This window comes from Nannobrachium achirus, assembly GCF_963921795.1.
Source record: "Nannobrachium achirus genome assembly, chromosome: 2".
Classification (NCBI taxonomy): Eukaryota; Metazoa; Chordata; class Actinopteri; order Myctophiformes; family Myctophidae; genus Nannobrachium; species Nannobrachium achirus.
In genome coordinates, this window is record NC_137811.1 from 51,245,717 (window position 1) to 51,266,339 (window position 20,623).

At 42.1% G+C, this 20,623-nt stretch overlaps 1 protein-coding gene across 1 annotated transcript in view; it reads right to left on the reverse strand.

Moving 5' to 3' along the window:
- The window catches only part of cep192 (centrosomal protein 192), a 47,171-nt gene extending 28,368 nt beyond the window's left edge, over positions 1–18,803 (reverse strand). The window contains exons 1-26 of the mRNA XM_080720389.1: positions 18,597–18,803; positions 17,693–17,946; positions 17,169–17,279; positions 16,883–17,040; positions 16,242–16,288; positions 15,161–15,311; positions 14,726–14,838; positions 14,414–14,506; positions 14,153–14,311; positions 13,106–13,256; positions 12,301–12,518; positions 11,651–11,767; positions 11,229–11,384; positions 10,053–10,311; positions 9,581–9,724; positions 9,087–9,151; positions 8,761–8,982; positions 7,628–7,769; positions 7,294–7,379; positions 6,921–7,202; positions 5,576–6,485; positions 5,311–5,437; positions 4,683–4,845; positions 1,615–2,317; positions 1,321–1,494; positions 927–1,075 (exon numbers count right to left, since the gene is read on the reverse strand). Of these exons, the coding sequence (XP_080576515.1) occupies positions 927–1,075; positions 1,321–1,494; positions 1,615–2,317; positions 4,683–4,845; positions 5,311–5,437; positions 5,576–6,485; positions 6,921–7,202; positions 7,294–7,379; positions 7,628–7,769; positions 8,761–8,982; positions 9,087–9,151; positions 9,581–9,724; positions 10,053–10,311; positions 11,229–11,384; positions 11,651–11,767; positions 12,301–12,518; positions 13,106–13,256; positions 14,153–14,311; positions 14,414–14,506; positions 14,726–14,838; positions 15,161–15,311; positions 16,242–16,288; positions 16,883–17,040; positions 17,169–17,279; positions 17,693–17,859 (5,067 nt within the window). The 5' untranslated portion in view covers positions 17,860–17,946; positions 18,597–18,803. The remainder of the gene's footprint in view (positions 1–926; positions 1,076–1,320; positions 1,495–1,614; positions 2,318–4,682; positions 4,846–5,310; positions 5,438–5,575; positions 6,486–6,920; positions 7,203–7,293; positions 7,380–7,627; positions 7,770–8,760; positions 8,983–9,086; positions 9,152–9,580; positions 9,725–10,052; positions 10,312–11,228; positions 11,385–11,650; positions 11,768–12,300; positions 12,519–13,105; positions 13,257–14,152; positions 14,312–14,413; positions 14,507–14,725; positions 14,839–15,160; positions 15,312–16,241; positions 16,289–16,882; positions 17,041–17,168; positions 17,280–17,692; positions 17,947–18,596) is intronic.
- Between the last annotated feature and the right edge of the window lie 1,820 nt (positions 18,804–20,623).

The following is a 20,623-nucleotide window of genomic DNA, read 5'->3' on the forward strand; positions in this document are numbered from 1 at the left end:
AGACGTGGGAAACAGTAAATCTTCTTTAGAAAATAAACTACGGTATTCAATCTTCAGGAAAACTGAAAGAACTCCTCCCATTTAACCAAAAATGAACAAGGCCATGGTATAGCTTCATTGCGACCGTCAGGTCGCAGTTACTATCAAAACCTCCACCGGCTGTCAGTCAGTCTGTGAGTTTGTCACACTTTTCCCCCTATTCATATCTCACCACCGTTGCCCCTATCCATGCCAAACTTTGCGCACACACTCCTTGGCTGCCAACCCTCAATTCTCACATGGCCCTCTTCTAGCGCCACCATGAGGCCGATTCTTGAAAAACACATTTTTGGACATAGCTCCAACAGTTTTTGCCCTAAAATCACGCAAAGCGGTACACAGTATCTCTAAAGTCATGTCATCAACATGGACCTGTCCCATATTCCCTACTGATTGGCTACCATTGCCTTCTAAAGTTTGTGTATGCGACCTGGCGGTCGTTCATCTCCCGATTTAGGGAGTCTTACTTGGAAATATATCTATGGATTTATGTTGATGGCAATATAATCTACGGATGGATGTTATTATTATCTACAGATGGATGTTATTATTAAAAGTGGTAACTTAAAACACCTGCTGTGGCATAATGATACTTTATCATCACAGCCTTGATTGTATTATTGCTTAATTTCTAAAATAGTTTCCAGAGATTAGATTCACCTAATTTATACCAAAGATATGTTGTTAATCAAAACCTAACACAGTAGTGAGTTATCATGATTAACCAGATCTTCATTACGTTCCAAGTTTAAATTTAAATGAGAATTCTCCAGATGCGTTCTAATTTTAAGCTTCAATGTAAATGAGAATTCTTCTAATGTTGTCTGACGTGGCATAAAGTCATTTTTTACAGTTAAAACACACTAAAAACACCTGTGACTGCTCACCTTTTCTCCATCAATGGCCAGGCTAGTGACAGTTATGGAGACCTGCTGCCATCGCTCAGAGGGGTTGAAAAGACTCAGGGAGGTCTGGGAGGCGATGCCTACACAGCAGGCATGAGGGAAGCGTAGCTCTTCTGGTACAACCACCTGGCCTGAGGACATGAGAACAGTTTAGAGCTGACAACAGGTAATAAGAAAAGGTTAGAAATGACAACTCAGAGTTAATTGAATATAAAAGACCATTATTACACTGGGATGCTTAAACCTTTTGGCAGATGTGTTTTCTTTTTTTTTTAGTGTGAAACAAGTAAAACCTTTTCCTACTTCAGACGAGACCTTCACAAAATTGTGTTCTTATTCTGATTTTGCTATATTTAATTACCATGACCATTCTTACCTTTAAGTTCTTCAAGACCTCCTGTCATCCATGGCCCGACACCATGCTGACTGTAAGGTTTCCCCATCATGCCTACATCCAGGTGGCTCTGATGAGGTCTATGGAGCTGGTGGTACCCACCTGGCCCAGAGGTGTTGCGCAGATGCCCCAGAGAAGGTTCACCGGAACACATGCCTTTAGTAGATATAAAGCAATAACTTTTGTTACGCAGATTCACCCTCATGTGCAACTGCTGGTAGAACAATTAGATTTTACTTGCGACACATATGGATTGGAAACAGAACGTGGACATGCCTGAAGTGGGCACACTGAAGAGACTGTTCCCCGTTGCTCCCACTTGGTAAGCCCCAGGATGTAACAGAGCTTCAGATCCCAAATACTGTTGTGCCAGCTGGGAGCTGAACAGAGAGTGGCCTGTGAGGAGGGACTGCACAGCTCCATGGTGGGGCAGGTCGACCATGCTGGCACCCTGGGGCTTAAAGCTAGGAATGGGCACATAGCGCAGATCCTCAGAGGAGTAGGAGGGAGGCATGCCAAAGCCTCCTCCAGGGTACACTTCACTCGCCTGGGTTGAGATCGAGCCGGCAGCCCCCCACTGCTGGGAACTCTGAGGGGCTACGCTGCTGCCAGGCTGCTGGATGTTGAAATTACTGGAGTAGCCCGAGTCGACTTTAGTCAGCTGCCGAACGCCCGGCTCAACGAGGTGCTTGTGGTGAACGCACGCTTGTTGGAGGTTGCTGGTGCTATTCCCACTACAGTGGCAGGTACGTTCACTCTGGCTACGACTGCAACTGAGAGCCGAGCCGCTGCGCAGGGGTTCTGGGCTTTTACACTGGTGTGGTGGTAGAGGGTCAAGACTTTTAGACTGGCGGGGCTGGAGCTGGTCAAGGCTTTTGGACGGACCAAGGATATCCAGGTGTGATTGTGCTTCTGGATCCACTGGAGGGGTTGGGCTAGCCCTGATGATAGTGGTGCTCAGTTCCATGGTGCAGTTACTCTGCAGAAAATAAGGAAATGGAGGTGATCAACAAAAGCTTAATTAATTTAAAATTGTGTCAGAGTGGTGATGCAGTTTAGACCACCAAACACCAAAGCGTTTAATGCTAAAGGAGACATGATGGCCTCCAAGTTTGCCTTTTGTATTTCCAGTCATCTAAGTTTTTACCGCAGAATATCAAATATTTCGGTAGCACTTTACAATAATGACCTGTTATAAATCATTTATAAACATTTATAAGCAGTTTATAGATGAGTAATAAACATGAACAAACTGTTTATTGACATTTGTAAATGTTTAACTAAACATTTATAACTGTTTTAAACATCATTAACATGTTATTAGTAAGGTATTAGTAAGTAGTAAACTAATCATGAATAAACCATTTATATACATTTGTAAATGCTTACTAAATAATTTATAACCAATGCTAAAATTCACATAATGTGTAGGTAGGAATGCATTTACAAATGTCTGTTAAGGTGACCTCCATGTGTTGTTCATGTTTAATATACGCTTTGTAGATGTTATCAAGAGCCCTAATGTAAAGTGAAGACTATTCATTGCGACCATCAGGTTGCAAGTTACTATGAAAACCTCCCCCGGCTGTCTGTCAGTCCCTCCGTCAGTCTGTCCGTCACGTCACGTCACATCACGTCACGTCACACTTTTGGCCCTACTCTTATATCCGGCACCGTTTCCCCTATCCATGCCAAACTTGCCAAACTGCTAAACATGAACAAACATGGAGGCCACATTAACAGACAGTTGTAAATAATGAATAGTCTTCACTTTACATTAGGGCTCTTGATAACATCTACTACTGATTTATAGATATTTAAGGAATGTTTTACAAAGCATAACCATGAACAAACAAGGAGGCCACATTAACAGACAGATATAAATAACCAGTAAGGAGATAAGCAACCTCATGGTGGCGCTAGAAGAGGGGCATGTGAGAAATCAGGGGTGGAGGTTGTGGTTTGACAGCCAAGGAGTGTGTGCAAAGTTTGGCATGGATAGGGGCAACGGTTCCAGAGATAAGAGTAGGGCCAAAAGTGTGGCGTGACGTGACGTGACGTGACGTGACGTGACGGACATCCGGTGGAGGTTTGTATAGTAACTTGCGACCTCACGGTCGCAATGAATAGCCTTCACTTTACATTAGGGCTCTTGATAACATCTACAAAGCGTATATTAAACATGAACAACACATGGAGGTCACCTTAGCAGACATTTGTAAATGCATTCCTACCTACACATGATGTGAATTTTAGCATTGGTTATAAATGATTTAGTAAGCATTTACAAATGTATATAAATAGTTTATTCATTTACTACTTACTAATACCTTACTAATAACATGTTAATGTTTAAAACAGTTATAAATGTTTAGTTAAACATTTACAAATGTCAATAAACAGTTTGTTCATGTTTATTACTCATCTATAAACTGCTTATAAATGTTTATAAATGATTTATAACAGGTCATTATTGTAAAGTGCTACCTTATTTGGTATCAATCTGGTAGGTTACAATCATTGGTATGATCCTTCTGAGTCACTAAGACCAGAGTTTTAATCCGGCTCTAGTCATGTCTTGCATGTGTGCCCTCTCTCTGGCCTCCGTTTCTAGTCTCTACCCTCTCCTAGCTAAACAGAGCAAAAACATTGAATACGAACTTTGTCTATTTCAATCAACTGTGTGGGTGAAACAGAATGCACACTGTTGAGAATAGAAACTCTGAGTATTTTCTCTGTTATTTTTTCTCTCTTGGCTTTGACGCAGTGCAACCTGAACTCGATGCAGGCAGTGTTTTCAAAGGAAGCATTCTTCTGATGGCTGACAGCCAACGGCAATGCCTAATGCTCGATGGCTGTAGGTGAGCAGGTCATAAGGAGACTTATATTGATACTCATTCCTGGAATTCGTTTATTAGTCATATTTAATGATACTTTAACCCGTTTAGGCCTAGAATTATTGAATGCTTTAACTATTGAAAAATAGCAGATATACAAGCTCACAGCGTGCTGCGAGCTTGTAGATCTGCTACTTTTAAAAAATCTTGAAAATGTGTGCAAATCTTTCAATATACTGTATATTTTTCAAAGCAAACCTTTGTAACTCAAATCTCTTCTTCTGGGGGGTCCCTGGAACAACATATTTTGAGATGTGGGTCTGCAGCTAAATAAATGTAAATTTTGGGGGTCCTTGACATGAAAATGTTTGAGAACCACTGATTTAGAGGAAGGATTTAGAAGTCAGATCAAAGATATTCAAAGACTTGCACACATTTTCAATTTCTTTTTTTTCTTTTGCGCAACTCGGGCATGTTCCAGGTATGTTATCACCCATATTATTCTACCTTTTTCCTCTCCGGTGTGGGTATAGCAGTGCTGTCATTCATTGAGATGTATGTGAGCCTGCTGAGACTGGGACTGTCACTAGAGCAGGTGGACTGTGGGGAGAGCTCACAGCCCTGGCGTCCGTCTGCCACACCTGCACTGGAGGGGGGCGATGACACCGTCCTGATAACACAACACAACACAACACAACACAACACAACACAACACAGGGAGGGAATGACACAGATCAAGAGTACAGTCTTGATGGAAACCTGAGTCAGGTCTAGTCAGTTGCACTGCACATTAGCTCAAAACCAGAAACAGTGAACCAGAAACAGTATTTAATTAACCCATTGTGAGGTCATATACATAGTGGCAAAACAATATCTAATGTATTCTGTGCATTTCTCACAACAACGGGATTTAGGTTAAAAATCTGCAGTTTCTGTTTAAATAACAAGGACATGATTTAACTCTGTCCACCAATATTCCATCAACTCGGTTTGCAACTAGTACACATTTGTATTAAGCACACTCATTAGTAGGCCATCTAAAATAATACTATACATCTTGATCAAATTCTTGATTTGATATTTTAAACAAGGAACAACAATGAACAGATATACGTAAGACATGTGAATGCAGTACCCATCAGCACTGGGGAAGGATGTCTGACTGGGAGACGAGTGGGTCAGAGGAGAGGTGGACGGTCTGAAGTTACAATGGGTCTCCTCCATACCAACTCCAAAGGGCACGGAGGAACTCTTAAACCCTTCTATGGGACAAAGACAAGTGATAATAAACAGTCAATAAGCTGTTCCTCTCAGAATTGGTCATTTCCTACGGTAAGTTACGTTGTCTCTAGTTGTCTCTACCAACATTCAAAGGTTAAGCAAGGCAGCAATCAACTCACCAAATTGATTATGTGCAGGAGGTTGAGGGGTTTGGCAAGAGAAGCCAACGTGTTTCTCCACAGAGCTATGTGCTGACAGAACACCTACAGCACTCCTGAGTGGATGTTTCTTCTCTGGAGTACAGCTAGGATTGTCTTTCTGCTGCTGGCCTGTAACCCTCTCCCTCTGGGTAGGGGGAGAGGTGGCTTTATGGCTCTGCAGGCCAAACTGCTGCCCTTTCCTCATGTTAGGAGAGGTTCTCGGCTCACTGGGAGAAATGACAAGGTTGTCTTTTGTATGCTGCAAAGTCTGTAAGGAATACTGTGTGTTGTTGGATACTAATTTGCCACCGTTTTCTATCGAGTTCCTGTTTGAGGTGCTCCTTTCAGCAGTTTTTGCAGCAGCTGCAGAGGCACATTTAGTTGCTGAAGACTTAACAATGGAGGGCTGCCCCGAGCCCACAGACCTTCTAGCCGAGCTGGACCTTAGTGTTGGTATACAGCTCGCCTTAGGACGAGGAATGGAGCTTCTCCTTTCACTTTTACTACCTGAAGACGATGCATTTGGACTGGATCCTGACTGTTGTGTTGCAGTGCAGTTAATGTCTTTTGTCTCTCCTGTGACATCACTCTCCTCACCTTTCCTATTTGAGGGCCCTGGTTTTAGATGATCTTCCGCTTGCTGAGCAGTGTTCCCAGTCTCCGCAACAAGGCGTCCATCCTGAGACCTCCTGTGAGACTTGTTGAGGTTGTCAGCCCAGCTACTTAGATCAAATGTGGTGTGTGCGACGGATGCATCGCCACTATTACTACTGCTAGACACATCAGCCATTCTCAGGTACTTCTCTATGTCAAAGGAACCGAGCTCGCCGGCACATGTGCTTCTCTGCAGCGTGTCCAACAGGGAACTCCGGTCCAGTTGAGAGTAAGTCTGGATATTGGACAGAGTAGGGACAATTCCATCATATGGTCTGTTTTAGGGGGTCAACTCTGTTGCAGTTTACAGATCAATAACAAAATGGATCTTATTCTATTCAATTCATGTCAGTCTTGCTAAAAATAATTAAGTAAATAATAATACAAATGTATGGAATTTAAATATGAAACAATAGTACAGTCACCCAAGGGCCAAATAAGTAAGTTAAGAGATGTTAAATCTGACTGTAAAATAGACAGGTGAATATTCAATCTCAATGAATGCTTTCATTTTTGAAAATATGCCATACAAAGAGAATAACAAAGTTGTGACAAGTACCAACGTTGTAGATCATCTGCTAAAACGCCATAAGACCATATTCATATTAATGGTCTGAAAACTATGTTAAAGTGGGCAACTAGTTTCTACTTTAAGAATCCGATAACTCACGTTTTTAAGCGGGGCGGTTTGGTCTGTGATGGTGACAGTAGGTCCAGGAGGCTTGGACTGGGACGGATTATTGACCCTGCTCCTCTTTGACAGTTCCAGGATCATGGCAGCCAGATGGGACGGGTCTGCGCTGATGGAGGCGTCAGCAATAGCCGAGGCGATGGTGCTAATACTCAGCATCAGGTTGCTGTTGGTATCGTTGGGGGAGACGTAGCTCTGGTTAGTCGAAGCAGAGCTAGAGGCCCCAGGGTCATCTGGCAGCACACTGGGTTCTGAGCAGTCCTACAAGTTGGAATAAGGATAGTACTGTAGGTTAGAAACTGGGTTTCAACACACCATTGTCCATTACTGGAAGTCAACAAGCTCTTTGTACCTTCGTTCTGTCGCAAGGTTCTGGATCAGTATCACCTTTGGGTGACATTCGATCCCCTTGTGCTTCAATGGTCTTATCCAGGTCCTCTGTGAAAAAGGGAATTTTAATTAGTAAACATCAAAATGCCAGCAGATGTCTTTATTTTATGTATTAAAGAAAAACTTAAGTCATCTAAATTATTACTTTCACAACTAGAACACACATGCAAAGTAATCTGGGGCATCATTACTTCTACAACACAACTGTAAAGTTATCTGAGGCATCGTTACTTCTACAACACAACTGTAAAGTTATGAGATATCATGACTTCTACAACAAAAGACTGTTAACACACCATGCTTCAGAGTTTTGTCTGCTTCACCCAGTTCAAAGGTGTTGTTGTGAATAGATGCGTCTCTGGAAGATAACTCTGATGGACGGATGAGAGGAAATGGTTCCCTTTTCTCTGGAGATGTGATTATGTATCCAAAGGAGGGCTGGAGAAATAAAGAACATTTTAATTGATGTCATAGTTGTCCTCTTCATAACCACTTATGACACTAGCTCAAGATATATTCAAAATAGACAGAAAGCAAACACATGGCAACAAATTCCTGAGGACTCAATCATTACTGATTTTCTTCTCCAAAACAGCACAATAATTCACTGTGCATTTCATATGCTTGCTTGCAGCACCATGGCTGCGTTAGAAACTCAAGAAACCATTTATCAGAAACACAATCTATTTTATATTATGAGAGAGAAACTTCTCATTATTGATTGTAGAATATTTATTCGTTTGAGAATACTTGTCAGTAGCCAGTCACGACTTCCAGTGTTGCTCTATGTTCCACCTACTGCTTCACCATAGTAGTATCGATATGGGAGTGAAATTACTTTTTGTTTAATGTCTGGCTATATGTCGGACATTAGACAAATGTCTAACATATGGGAATGCATGTGCAACCACTAGACGGATACGCACTGGACTACTCTGAAACAGGCACCGGTCTACTTGGAACGAATGCCCACTCGATTAAGCATCCATTGTCCGGTACCCATTAAATATAAACGATCAACTAATTAGAGATAAGGGGATCCCTTGTGTCCTCAAAAACTGCAGATATCATGCTGATGATGTAAATGGTCATAAATGGGACAGATAGACATTTCGTGCATTGGTCTTTGAAAACATGTTTAGTTATTTTGTGCACATTATTACTTCTATTTTGCAGTGGCACAAATGTCACTAAGTAATTGAGACTTTGCACAACATAACCCAGGATCACAGGCAACACAAATTTCATGCGAGACGATGCCTCGAACAGATACGATCAATCTATAGATGGATATATAGATCTAGATAATGTCCCTGCATTTTCTTTAGACTAACCACAACCATGGACAGCCAACTTGTGTTATGGGAGAGGACTGAGAAAGAGCAAATTGTTATTCCAGCTTCAACCTGGAGAAGAGTGTTCAACTGACCCTTTTGACCCCGTCTTCATCACTGCCATTCCCGAGACAGCCCATGGCCTCAGAGCGCTGTCCGAAGAACTCCCCTAAGGAGAGACGCAGATAGCTCTGGTTCGCCCTTTCAAACTCTGTTGACACCTGGGAGGCCCTCATCAGGACGTGGCTGTTGGTGGGCAGCTTCCAGGAGGTGTCCCCTAGAGTGGGACTACCACTGGCTGCTTCTATCTGCTCCTCCTGAAGGGTCAAAAGTCACACGTTAGCATCACCAGACACTGCAAGATCCAGGGCATGTTTTTTTATTAAGCGTGTAAGAGTTCCAGTAAAAACGGCAAACGAACCTGCATGAACTGGTTCTCTTTATCAAAGATCTCTTGATCTTCAATGATCTTGTCAAGGGCATTACCTGTAAATAAGAGAAGCAATTAGCTACAGTAAATCTTCATAGTAAAACATATAATAATAATTGCCAGACCCAGGGGGTCGGCCTACATAAGGCTTTGTCGGTCGGTCTGTCGGTCGGTCTGTCGGTCCCTCTTTTCCTCAGTGTGCCTGTCCCTCTTTTCCTCAGAGTGCCTGCTCATCTGCCCCTCCCTTCCCTTGCTGGGCTGATTGCCTTGAGTGCCGTCACCTGTACAGGACCAGCTGAGTTGAGTTGGCTGACGAGCTGCTGACACTATAAATTCCTCAGCCCATCTACAAGCTCACAAACATTTCCAGCTGCTCAGCCTATACAATCCTGTGTGTTCATGTGTTAGTTCAGTGCCATACTAGTTTTCATTGCGGGTCTGGCACGACCAGGTGACCTGGTCTAGTTATAATAATATGTGCTTACTGCCAGGAATAAAGTCCTCGCTCTGAAGGTTTCCAGCGTCCTCTTGTACATTGCCATCCAATTCCTTCTGAAAGGAAGAGTAGTAGGCCAAGTCTGTCACCCAGTTTCCCTCTTCGTTTTGGTACACCACACTTTGAGTGGCACCTAAAGAGAAGAGCAATGCAGTGACTTCACTCATGTAGACAACATTCCTGTATCATGACTTAAACCAAATGTAGACCTGAAAACCCATCTATAGTGTTAGTGTAGTTGCTTCAACGCAACAAGTATTATTCCTGCTCACCTTATAGTATAGAGTACTATATAGTAGAGCAACGGAAAAGTTTAACCTTACAGTATTTGCAGCACACATGTCATAATAAATGTTTAATTGAACAATGTGTGTGGGGGCTTTTTCCATTGCGATACAAGATTTTCCGAGTACTACTACTGAACCTTTTAAAGTACTTTTAAAACCAAACATCACTCTGACCTTGCTGGAACTCCTGTTCCAGGTTTTCTGGACAGTGGTTCCAGCCATCATCAGAATCCTCTGGTTCCTGGTGGAAGCTCTGGGAGAAATATTTGGGCTCCAGGGAGGTGGAGAGGAGGTTGTTCTCCTCCTCACTGGCGCTGTCTGGCGGCTCTGCTGCTCTGGCATCACCGCAGGGTCCCCCCCTGAACCCTAGAGAAGGCCTGCAGCCGTCAGCTTCATCAACACCATCGCCATCGTCATAGTCTGGGGGCTGCACCTTAGGGACGGTAGTTAGCACAAAATTTAAAGCATTGAAGTAAAATTATCTAAACATCATAAAATCGAGTATGGCAATAATGGTCATTACAAGTAAGTTACATTATGTCCCACCCAGCATGCTCCATACTCCATACTGTGGACATTGATGATGTGGACATTGATAGCAGGAGCGAACATAATCAGTGTAAAGGCACATAGCAAGTGTGTCCTTAATGCAGACTGCAGAGAGACTAACACCTCCCCCCTCAACTAATATCAGCATTGCATCGTCTAGCATTGCATCGTCTAGCAATCGTTCCAAATATAGGTCTGGAGAGCGTTATAGTTCCTGAGAACGCCACTGAATTACGCAGGAAAGATATCTCTGGTTAAGGACACCAATGCATCGGGTTCTTAACACAACCTTACTGCAAATAGTATTTTTCATTCATGTTCATACAGATACAAAATATTTAAATTAATTGTCGAGTGGCTTCTCAGGTTATGAAACACAGGATTAGATGTAGATTCTTTCTGGAAATGTAGTGCATCTCAAATCATCCATTTTGTCCAGCTTCCTGGTGGTAACCCTATAATTGATATGCCTGTCGATTCCAATACATTTTCTTATTTGAAAGTTTCTTCCTTTGATGTTCCAAAAACATAAAGCCATCTTGCAGAGATAAGTATGTTAATTGTGACATACAGACAAAGTGAATCCCTCTGGTATTTCCTGGTTGTACACAGGTAAATGCACAAGTTTGGTTAAAAAGCATGAAGTTACAACTTGCTGCTCTCTAGTGGCCAACAATCGTATTGCAGTGTATGCCTGCATCTACACAATATAAACTGCCTTTTAGTGACTGGATACATATGGATGGGATATAGCAAACATTTCCATTGCCATGTGCTTTATGATAATTATTCTTATTGTACCTGGGAGAGGTGGAAGCTACTTTGTGTGCCCTGCAGGTAGCTAACTGTTGCGTTGGCTGTGCCCTGAGATCTCCAGTATCCTGCACCACTCCTCAGGTAGATAGAATCCAACGCTGCCTCTGAAGCAGGTCCACTCTGTGTACTGTCCATGGCATCCTGGTAGGCAAATATTTTAATACACCAAATTACCTTGTGACTGATTAAGTGATTTTCTTGTAAGTATTAGGACCAGTAGTTATTTGCTTCAGCCCTGCCTACGGAACTCGGCTGTCGCCTTGTTCCTGCAGCAAAGCTGGCGTGCCAATAACCACAATAATGCACACACCCTCTTGTGTAACATTGCTTAAGTATTGTGATATAAGCGGTGAAAAGGTTGAGTGCCCCCTGGCAAGGTTATAGCCCTGCCTTACAGCAGCACCCACCAGGACCTCCTGCCTGTCCAAGGCCATGCTCCAGTTGACTGGTGACAGTCTATGAGAGGGAGGAGGAAGGGAGGAACTGACCTCTCCTGTTCCCACCGGACCCACACGGTCTCCCATCTGAAACAACACACACACACACACACACACACACACAAAATTACAATTCCCAAAAAGGCTCAAGAGCCAACTTGCTAGAACCCCCAAATTTTTTACATCACCGTCATATCCCTGGGGTCAAGAAAGAAAACAGACATCACCTTGGTTACACGTAAATGCAGTAGGCTATTGATATGAGCATTTATTAATCTGACAGTGTTACTCCACAAAAATAAAATCACTTCAACCTCACAACACAATGTAATGTTTGTAGATCGGCTGTTTTCAGCCAAAAAAACACTACATTTACTTATGGGGAGGAGTCTCCAGTGGCAAAAAAACAACAACAGTGTCCATTCAGTAGTATGAAATGTGTGTCAAGTAGCAATGCAAATTTGAATTGAACCTTTGTACTGTTCAATATCATACAGAGAACCGTAGCATCCCTACCATATAAAGTATCAATTTTCAGGAGATGCACGGCCCAGGGATAAGACATGAAAAGGACATTTAGCCATCTGTGACTAGAGTTGATTAGAGAATCTCTTCACTACCTCAGTGTGTCTGGAGAAGCCATTTCTTCCAGGTCCCGCCAGGGTGTTCAGATCACCGTCCTCATCTTCTCCAACACCACTACTACCCACAATCCCCAGCGCCCGCAGCACATCATAGGTGGACTGAGGGGCAGTTGGAGCGTAAGGGAGGGTTGACACCCCTCCGTCGTTCCCGCTCTCCTCACTCCCACTGCTCCCATCCCCGCCTCCTCCATCTCCTGATGTTGTACAATGACAAATAAAACACAAACAGGTGCAAAGCGCTAAGACATGTCTCACAGGCTTCAAGCAGAGAAAAGCATAACACACATAAAAATAATAAACGTAATAACGTAATAAATGTACCAAGTGCCAGCTTTAGAACTGGTGTTCATTTAATGTCTGACACACACGCATATATATCTCTGCCTTTGAATGTATAATGCAAGCTGAATGGCTGTCTGAAAAACAGATGGTGCCTGGTTCGATTCCTTGCCCCTTGGTGCAAATAGTTTAACATTTCTAATAACTAAAATTTGTAACTAAATGTTCAGACAAGCATTTATCAATGTTATTTGTGATGGTATGTACTATATAAGCAATTCAGAGATATTTCCGCATTGTTTTAAAGCAATGTGTTGATTTGGTCAAGTTATATCAGAACATGCTGGGTGGGACTTATTTCCATACTTATCCAGACTGGAAATTCCACTCTTGGTGGTGTAGGACCCCTATCAATATGACCACCTGAGCAATAGGGCCTACATTATTATTAAGCATCAGCTCACAGGCAAGCCACGCCGTTATTTGACTGTATCCCGTTTACCTGTGACAGGGGGGTTGATGACCTGTCCCTCGGCAGACCGTCTGTGTTCAATCCCAGTCTGAGATGGGCCTCCGCGGCCACTAGAGGGCTCGTCATCAGAACTACCTCCCTCCAATCCCGGTCTGAAACTGGGACGGTTACTCTCCCCAACCTGCTCCAAACAAAGAGTGAAATTGAATGTCAATACCACCAATGTACTGTGTCTGCCTGCTGGCTAAAGTGAATTTAGAATATACTTGTTACATCGTGGGTTTTAAATCTAGGCTAGAATAAAGACACCAAGAATTCATCAATGATGTCACGGTCATGCAGAGTGCTTTCTATTCATGGGGGCCTTGAACAGCCAACCCTGCCCCCTGCGACCCCATGAAATTACAGGATACACACACTTCCCATTGTTCACAACGTCACTATCTATTGCATCTTTATGCTCGAATCTAGGCAGGGCACAATAAATCTTGTATCTTCTTTCTACACCATATACAATTATTTAGAGTTACCCCCCTAAAAAAAACGTAACATACAGTATATAAATTGATCACAACTGCCAACGAGTGTTCCACACCGAATTAAATTGCATTACTGACCACTGCAATTTCCCAATGGCCTGGAAGTACCGGTACTCTGATTTTTCATTAGAGAGCACATTTTCAGTCAAACCTCCTACTATACAGAAAAAGTATTCTGATGCTGTGCAACAAAGATACATCAAGTTGTACACCATGGGAAAGATTTCATGCTGCCAAAACTGAAATAATCCCACTCATTAACATCTGGTATTGCCCAGCACTGCCATTTCTTTGCAAAGGTGACATATTAATATCAAGGCATATATAAGGCTGCATACAGGTATTTATCCAGTTTATAAATAGACAATCTCTAGGCGTGAGCGGTCCAAGCTAAAGATCCCTTAGGGACGGGTGAGGAGATGGGTAAGGATCTAGTTTTGTAAATGCTGCAAAAGTATACAGAACAGACTGTGACCGTATGCGATCTGCATCTGCAAATAATACCATTCAACCATACAGTATATTTCTAAACTCCCACCAGCTGTCGGGAGGTGCTTGGCAGCAGCAGTCTGGTCCTGGGAGCCTGGCTGTTCCTCCTGGCTACCTCCAGTTCATCTTCAGTGTCCTCCTCGTCACTGGCAGGACATGAGTCCATGCCTGTAGCAGCCAGCCGCACATCGGGCATCTGGAAGTCCTCCTGGAGTGACAACACACAGAATTATATTGGTGTGAGGTTACAGTGAAACATTAGGGAATGACCGTGGATTAACAGAATGTCCTCAAAAGTATGTCTGATCACCTGATCATAGTCATTTAGGAACTGGTATCTGTTCTTCTCTGGTTCTGCAAAGCCTAGATTTGAGGCAGCAGCATCAAAGATTGATGGTAGTCCCTACAATTAAATGAAGATAGAATATCAGCATAGTTTCTCATTCTAAGAAAAAAGGAACAACTTGAGTAAACGCTGAGTAAATAATGTAGTCATTTGTCTGTTCATGGCTATGTGCCATACACATAGCCTCTGTCTATGTGCCAAAAAGTGAACGTGATGAACGGAATGGAGAAAAAGGATATAGAGAAGAAAGGGAGAGGAAAGTAGAGATAGGCTTACCGCAGCAGGAATCTCCTGGCCCTCCACTCTTCCTCTCTGCATGGAAGGAGGGAGCAGCTTATTAGAGTACAGCTCCATCTCATGAGGCAGATTGTTCACATCAAGGTCATCATCTGTGGACCAAGCACACAACCAGGTTAACGTCTGTAAGTTAAGCCAGGTTCTTTAACCTAGCCCTCTCAACAATACACATTTTATCCACATCTGTCTTCTCAAAATACGGTCAACTGGATTACATGCTTAAAGTACTACTACTCTCCATTCATTCTTGCAGTCAAGTATGATTTAAGAATTATTTTTGGAAGGGCATGTCATTTAGTAGCTGTGCAGATTTTATTCTTTAGCATATTTAGCATTAAAGTTATTTTCAGTAGTGAAAATGGGTTGGGAAAAAAAGAGAAAAAAAATAAAGAAATGTTAAGTTGGGTGGGGTACCTGTTGAGTCACTGTTTGCGCTATCGAAAGACATGAGTTTCTCATTGGCCAGGAAGCTTGATACACTGCCACTTAAACGGTTGCTGTCTGCACCTTCACTCTCTGGACTGTCCTCCTCAGCGGTGGCAGGGAAGGCCTTGGCCTGCATAGACTGCACCGGGGAGAGAAGGCATGAATGAGACGTAGCGGGAACATTTTCCCTAAACATTAGTCTACAGGACAAAATTAAACGTCTCAACTCTCATTTTATTTTGGGCTACAGTTGGTCTAGATATGCAATACATCTGCTTTCCTTTTCTGTGTGGTTGCTGAAGTGAACGTCAGAAGACAACCTTGCAATTTGATCAGCTTGAACGGCAAGCTGGTCTAGATTTACTTGTGGATAAAGGGGCTGTGACTTTGTTTGGTTCGAATAATATGCTTTTGCATTTACAGCCAATGATTTGCTTGCAAATGTTCCCATGCTCTGGGTGGACGTGTAAGAGAACACAGCCTCTGGCCAGGCCAGGTAAAGTGCACATTGCACAGTGTATGAGTGGTTAATATTATATAATAGTATAATAATCATACAAATAAAATGAAATCATATATCTTATTAATAATCGTAATGAAATATAAAAACAAACATTAAAAAGGCAAAATGAATTGTGGATGGTGATTCTGTCTGGAAAAAAATAAATTGTGATATTTAATTTAACGTACCAGAATGCAAAAGCGATGCAACTGTTAATTTGTCACATCCACTGAATTTGACTGTACTGTAGTAGTCTACATTTAATGATGTTTGGCAAGTGTTATGGATTTCTTTAGCAATGACTTGCGTTAACCACGGGAGTAACAAAAATACACCTCAAATAAACGTCACCATAAATGTAATTTATATAGCAATATGTGATTTTAAACAGTGTTTGTGTTTTAGGGAGAATGTTTACTTTTTCCATTTATAGTACTGCATGTTGTCAACTAGCCATTATGGCATACAAATTAAAGACTTGTACCGTTAGCTTCCAACCAATCAGCTTGTCAACTAGCCATTTATCGTTTTAATAAATAAAAATCATAATAATGTATATAGACTTACATCCTTGTATCCAAACTGGGCGAATGTTAACAGCCCACTTGAGAGATCTGGCAGAGAAAATAGAGAAGTAAAAAGGTTTTTTTTAAGCTCTCTGTGACACAACAGGGATGGCTAATACAGATCAGTCAAAAATACTAAACTTTAAAGCACTGTAACAGGGCATTTTTTGATTGTTACTTTCATCCACAGCATCCAACAGCATAAGTGAGATCAGGTAAGGAGAGCTATCTGGCAGAGTTATATAGCCTTGGTCCACCTAGGGCTGTCACGATTATGGCATTTTACATTTAGGATTAATTGTCACTCAAATAATTGTGATTGACGATTTAGTTGTGTTTGTCGTTGACAATTTAACTTCTGTTTGGCTTTTAGGCAGATGGCAGATATGACACATAACCTAAATATACAAAGGAATTACTGACCTATTTGACAGCTTTATACTTAAATAGCCGATCTACTTTAGCCGCCATTTCCACTATTTTCGAAAATGTTTGAAAATAGCCCAATAAGAACATTTTTCAACATGAAAACGATGACAAAATTGCGATAATGTCAAATAATTGCGATTAAATGATTATGTAATAATTGTGACAGACCTAGGTCCACCTACTGAACTCCACAGGACCCGTTCTTATTCTTACCAGTTCCAAAATCTGTGGGCCTCCCAGAGAGCTGGCCTGTCTGTGTGGGAGGAGGGCCCAGCGTAGACCCTTTGACTCTGGGGTTGCTCTCATCCAGGTCAACCTTCACCAGCATGTCTGAGATACGATGGGCTGCCAAGAACTCATTTGCATCGTCCCTGCAGAGTCGAGAGTTTAGGAGAACAGCATGATCAGGGGAAAGCATAGTGAAAATGGATGGATGAAGCTGCAGAGACTGTAGGCGTAAAGCATGCAGAGCAGCCCAAAAGACGATTTAGATACTCACAAATCATATTTGAAACTGAGTGCAAACTTTGCCTGATCTCCCATGGCTGAGTGAGAGCTAGCCGTTGACATCTGACCTCCCTGCAGATATGAGTCCTCAGTGACCCCCCCTCTGCACAACAAGAAAAGGGGTTAGTTCTAAATAGACCAACCGTTCAGCAATTTTAGGGCTCCTGCGAGTACTGACCACTTACATGGCATTAGCTGCCTGGAAATTCTAAGTCAGCTGATCAATGCCAACTACACCCCTCTCCTAGGATAGCATGTGGACAAAATAAAGCCTGTATATATACTAGACTTATTAATGCTTTCATGTTACTGATTTCGGGTATGATCTATTCTATGATTGTTTGAAACTACAACTACAAACATACAAATTAAAGACGGAACTTTGGTTGTGAACTGTACCGTTAGCTTCCAACTAGTCAGCTTGGCCACGATGTGTTTGAGCAAGTGACACAACAAGTGTGAGTAGCGAGCACTATCTCAACCCAAATCCCTCCAAGCCAGTGAGCGTGGACCCACCTGTCAGCCCCATCTCTAATTTTAGCCACTGTAGAGGCAGCTACTGGTAGGCCCGGGCCAGAGCCCAATGTCACATTCCCCAGTGTGGCACGGCCGATGCTGCCCACAGAGTTGTCTAGGAAGCTGGGGAATGCCTCATCCTGCAAGTTGCAAAAACTGTCTGCCATGGTTTGTAGAGGGGAGGGGGGGAGGGGGGGGGGGGGGGACAGCCAGCTGTGGCTCAAGTTGACTTCAGGTGAACATCATTAGGAGCACTGCAGAATGAAAAGCAGCATGGTACATCATCATAACAAAACACGTTTCAACAATAAAAACAGATAATGTAAAACCAGTTCCTTGGGTGTGAGTTTCAGTGACTTTTTGTGCATAGAAAGTAAGTTTAAAGCATTTGTGAGAAAACCTACAGCATTATGGTGTCAACCTTGACAACAACAAAAAAGCCTCAATGATGTTCGTCATGGTTTTATGGTTTAATGTAGTATTTGATTATTTTGTTAGGAGGATCCTCATTAGCTTTGCCCTAAGGCACAGCTAGTCTTCCTGGGGTCCACATATAAAACAGTAAATACGTTTACAAACATACATTTGAATGTACATTAAACTGTATAGTCCATTATACAAAATCATCATGTACTCTGCTGTCTAGCAAATTGGCTAACTAAAAGCTAGCTAAAAGCTAAAAACAATTTATCTTGCCAAACTTCCAAGCAAGCAAATTCGTGATGCCCCATAACCATTGCGCCTCAACGTGGTGAACTAGAGATCCAAACACAAGGGTTCGATTTAGAAAGGCAGCTTGCAAACCTTCAGTAATGATCCAAGACAATAACGACATTACTCCAATCCACCAAAAATAAAATGTAAAAGTCGTGCTGCTGTGGACACAGTGTGGAGTTCAACTCACTCAAATCTTAAGTGTCTTCTAGATGGAGGGGACTGCGGTTCAGTCACCTTCGAGCCCGAGTTCAGCTGCTAGCCTAGTTTAACCAGAAAGTCTGGGTTACTTTACTTCTCGTTCGTTCGAATGCTGCTACATTCTGGTCCATAAAACGCTCAAAACACATAGCAAACGATGCAACAGTTTGGTGGTGAATCTTCACGCAGTAAAGTATTTGAGAAGCTATCCCACACACACACACACACACACACACACACAGGAAGCCCGCGCGAGCGTCACTTCATGTAGGCGGTACTCTGGTAGCTTTTTACACTGCCCTCATTGGACGAACCCACTGAAGCCAAGGGGGTTTCGGGTTACTATGGGACGTCGTTGCTGTCACTCTGCAGCACTTTGCCCGCTAGGGTACGCCCTGGACCAATTTGAAAACATTCACATTGATTTATCAAGACAAGGGAGTGAGTGACAAACGCCACACGACAATCATGAATGGATGAGATGGAATACTAGTAATAATAATTATTCTATATATGTGTGTGTGTGTGTGTGTGTGTGTGTATATATATATATATATTATATGTATCTATATATCTCTATATATCTCTATAAATATATACTCTAGCCTGTGTGTGTGCGCGCGCGCGCGTGTATGTGTGCATGTGTCAAGTTTTCTTCAGAATATGTATGACACTTATTTACTGCATTTTGGCACATTCATTATCCAACTAGTCAAAGATTTTATTTGCAAGTACTCGATGAGAGTCATGGGCTACTCAGAGTTAAAGACCTACTGTATATGGTCATTCAGGGCTATAGCTTTGTGTTGCTGGTAATAGTAGCCTATTGCCTACTAATTTTTTAAGTACATGGCAAACATTTAATTTGGACAAAAATGTCCACCACAAGAGGAGCCAACATGGCGATGAACCCTGGTCCTATGTTATCATAAAATCCTGTAATGTACAATATGTATGAGGTGTGATGGATGCTAGTCAAGTGGACAGATTTCTTTGTTTCATATTTGCTGGGCAACTTCCAGGATAGCCTACTTAGCAGGCAGCTGACCACTGAACGGACCGTGTCATGCATTTAATATTTTTTGAACGAATAGACGGTTAGGGTGGAAGTGGAAATATAAATAGCATGATTGTTTTTCTTGTAACAAGTGCCCATGTAGTGAACTTATTGAGCAATACAAATAGACCAATGTCCTCTCGGGTGGTTAAATTGAATAAATGACCTCTAGAGATTCCATGCTTGAAGTATAAAGCTGTACTGTATTATGGGGTGCTTATGGTATTCCACCCATCTAAAGCATTTTGGCTTAAAGTGATCTTCAATTACATCACAGTGTGTGATTCTGAATCAGATGCTATTCCTCGGCTTTGGACAACAGAAGCTGCATCACATGGTTAGTCACAGTCATTCACAAATGCTTAGTCATAGTTATTATTACATTGTGTCCATGTAGACCGATACAAGTAGGTGAGACACATGGAGTCTCTCCCATTATATAGAAAATCTTTCATGACCTCTCCAACCTATCCAGAATATTGAGAATACATTGTAAAATGTTACATTACACACACAGACAAATCAACCATCATAATTTCTGGAAATCCTATGTTCCTTTAATTAAAATGAAATAATCACAGAGCATTGGCATAAAAAGCTTTATTATAGATCTGCAGTCTGTTCTCTCTTGGGCCAGTATTTAAATGCTTGTATTTTATAGATATTGTGCATGTACATGAGGGGTCTCCCATCTAAATACTAACACTGCATTTCTATTGCCCTTTTATTCCTGGTGCACCAAACTCCATTCGATATCAGGGTTGTGCAATAGTCAGACTGAACAGAATAAACACAGAAAGAAAAAAAAGAAAAAAAGAGTTGCATGTGCAAAAACATTGACGGAAGGAAAAAGACATCACACATCAAGTGTCACTGCCCTTCAGCCTCTGGTAAGGGTAACAATGCTCTAGAATAGAGTTTGTTGTGCAGAGGTGCCTGTTGCTGAGGTTGCATGGGCT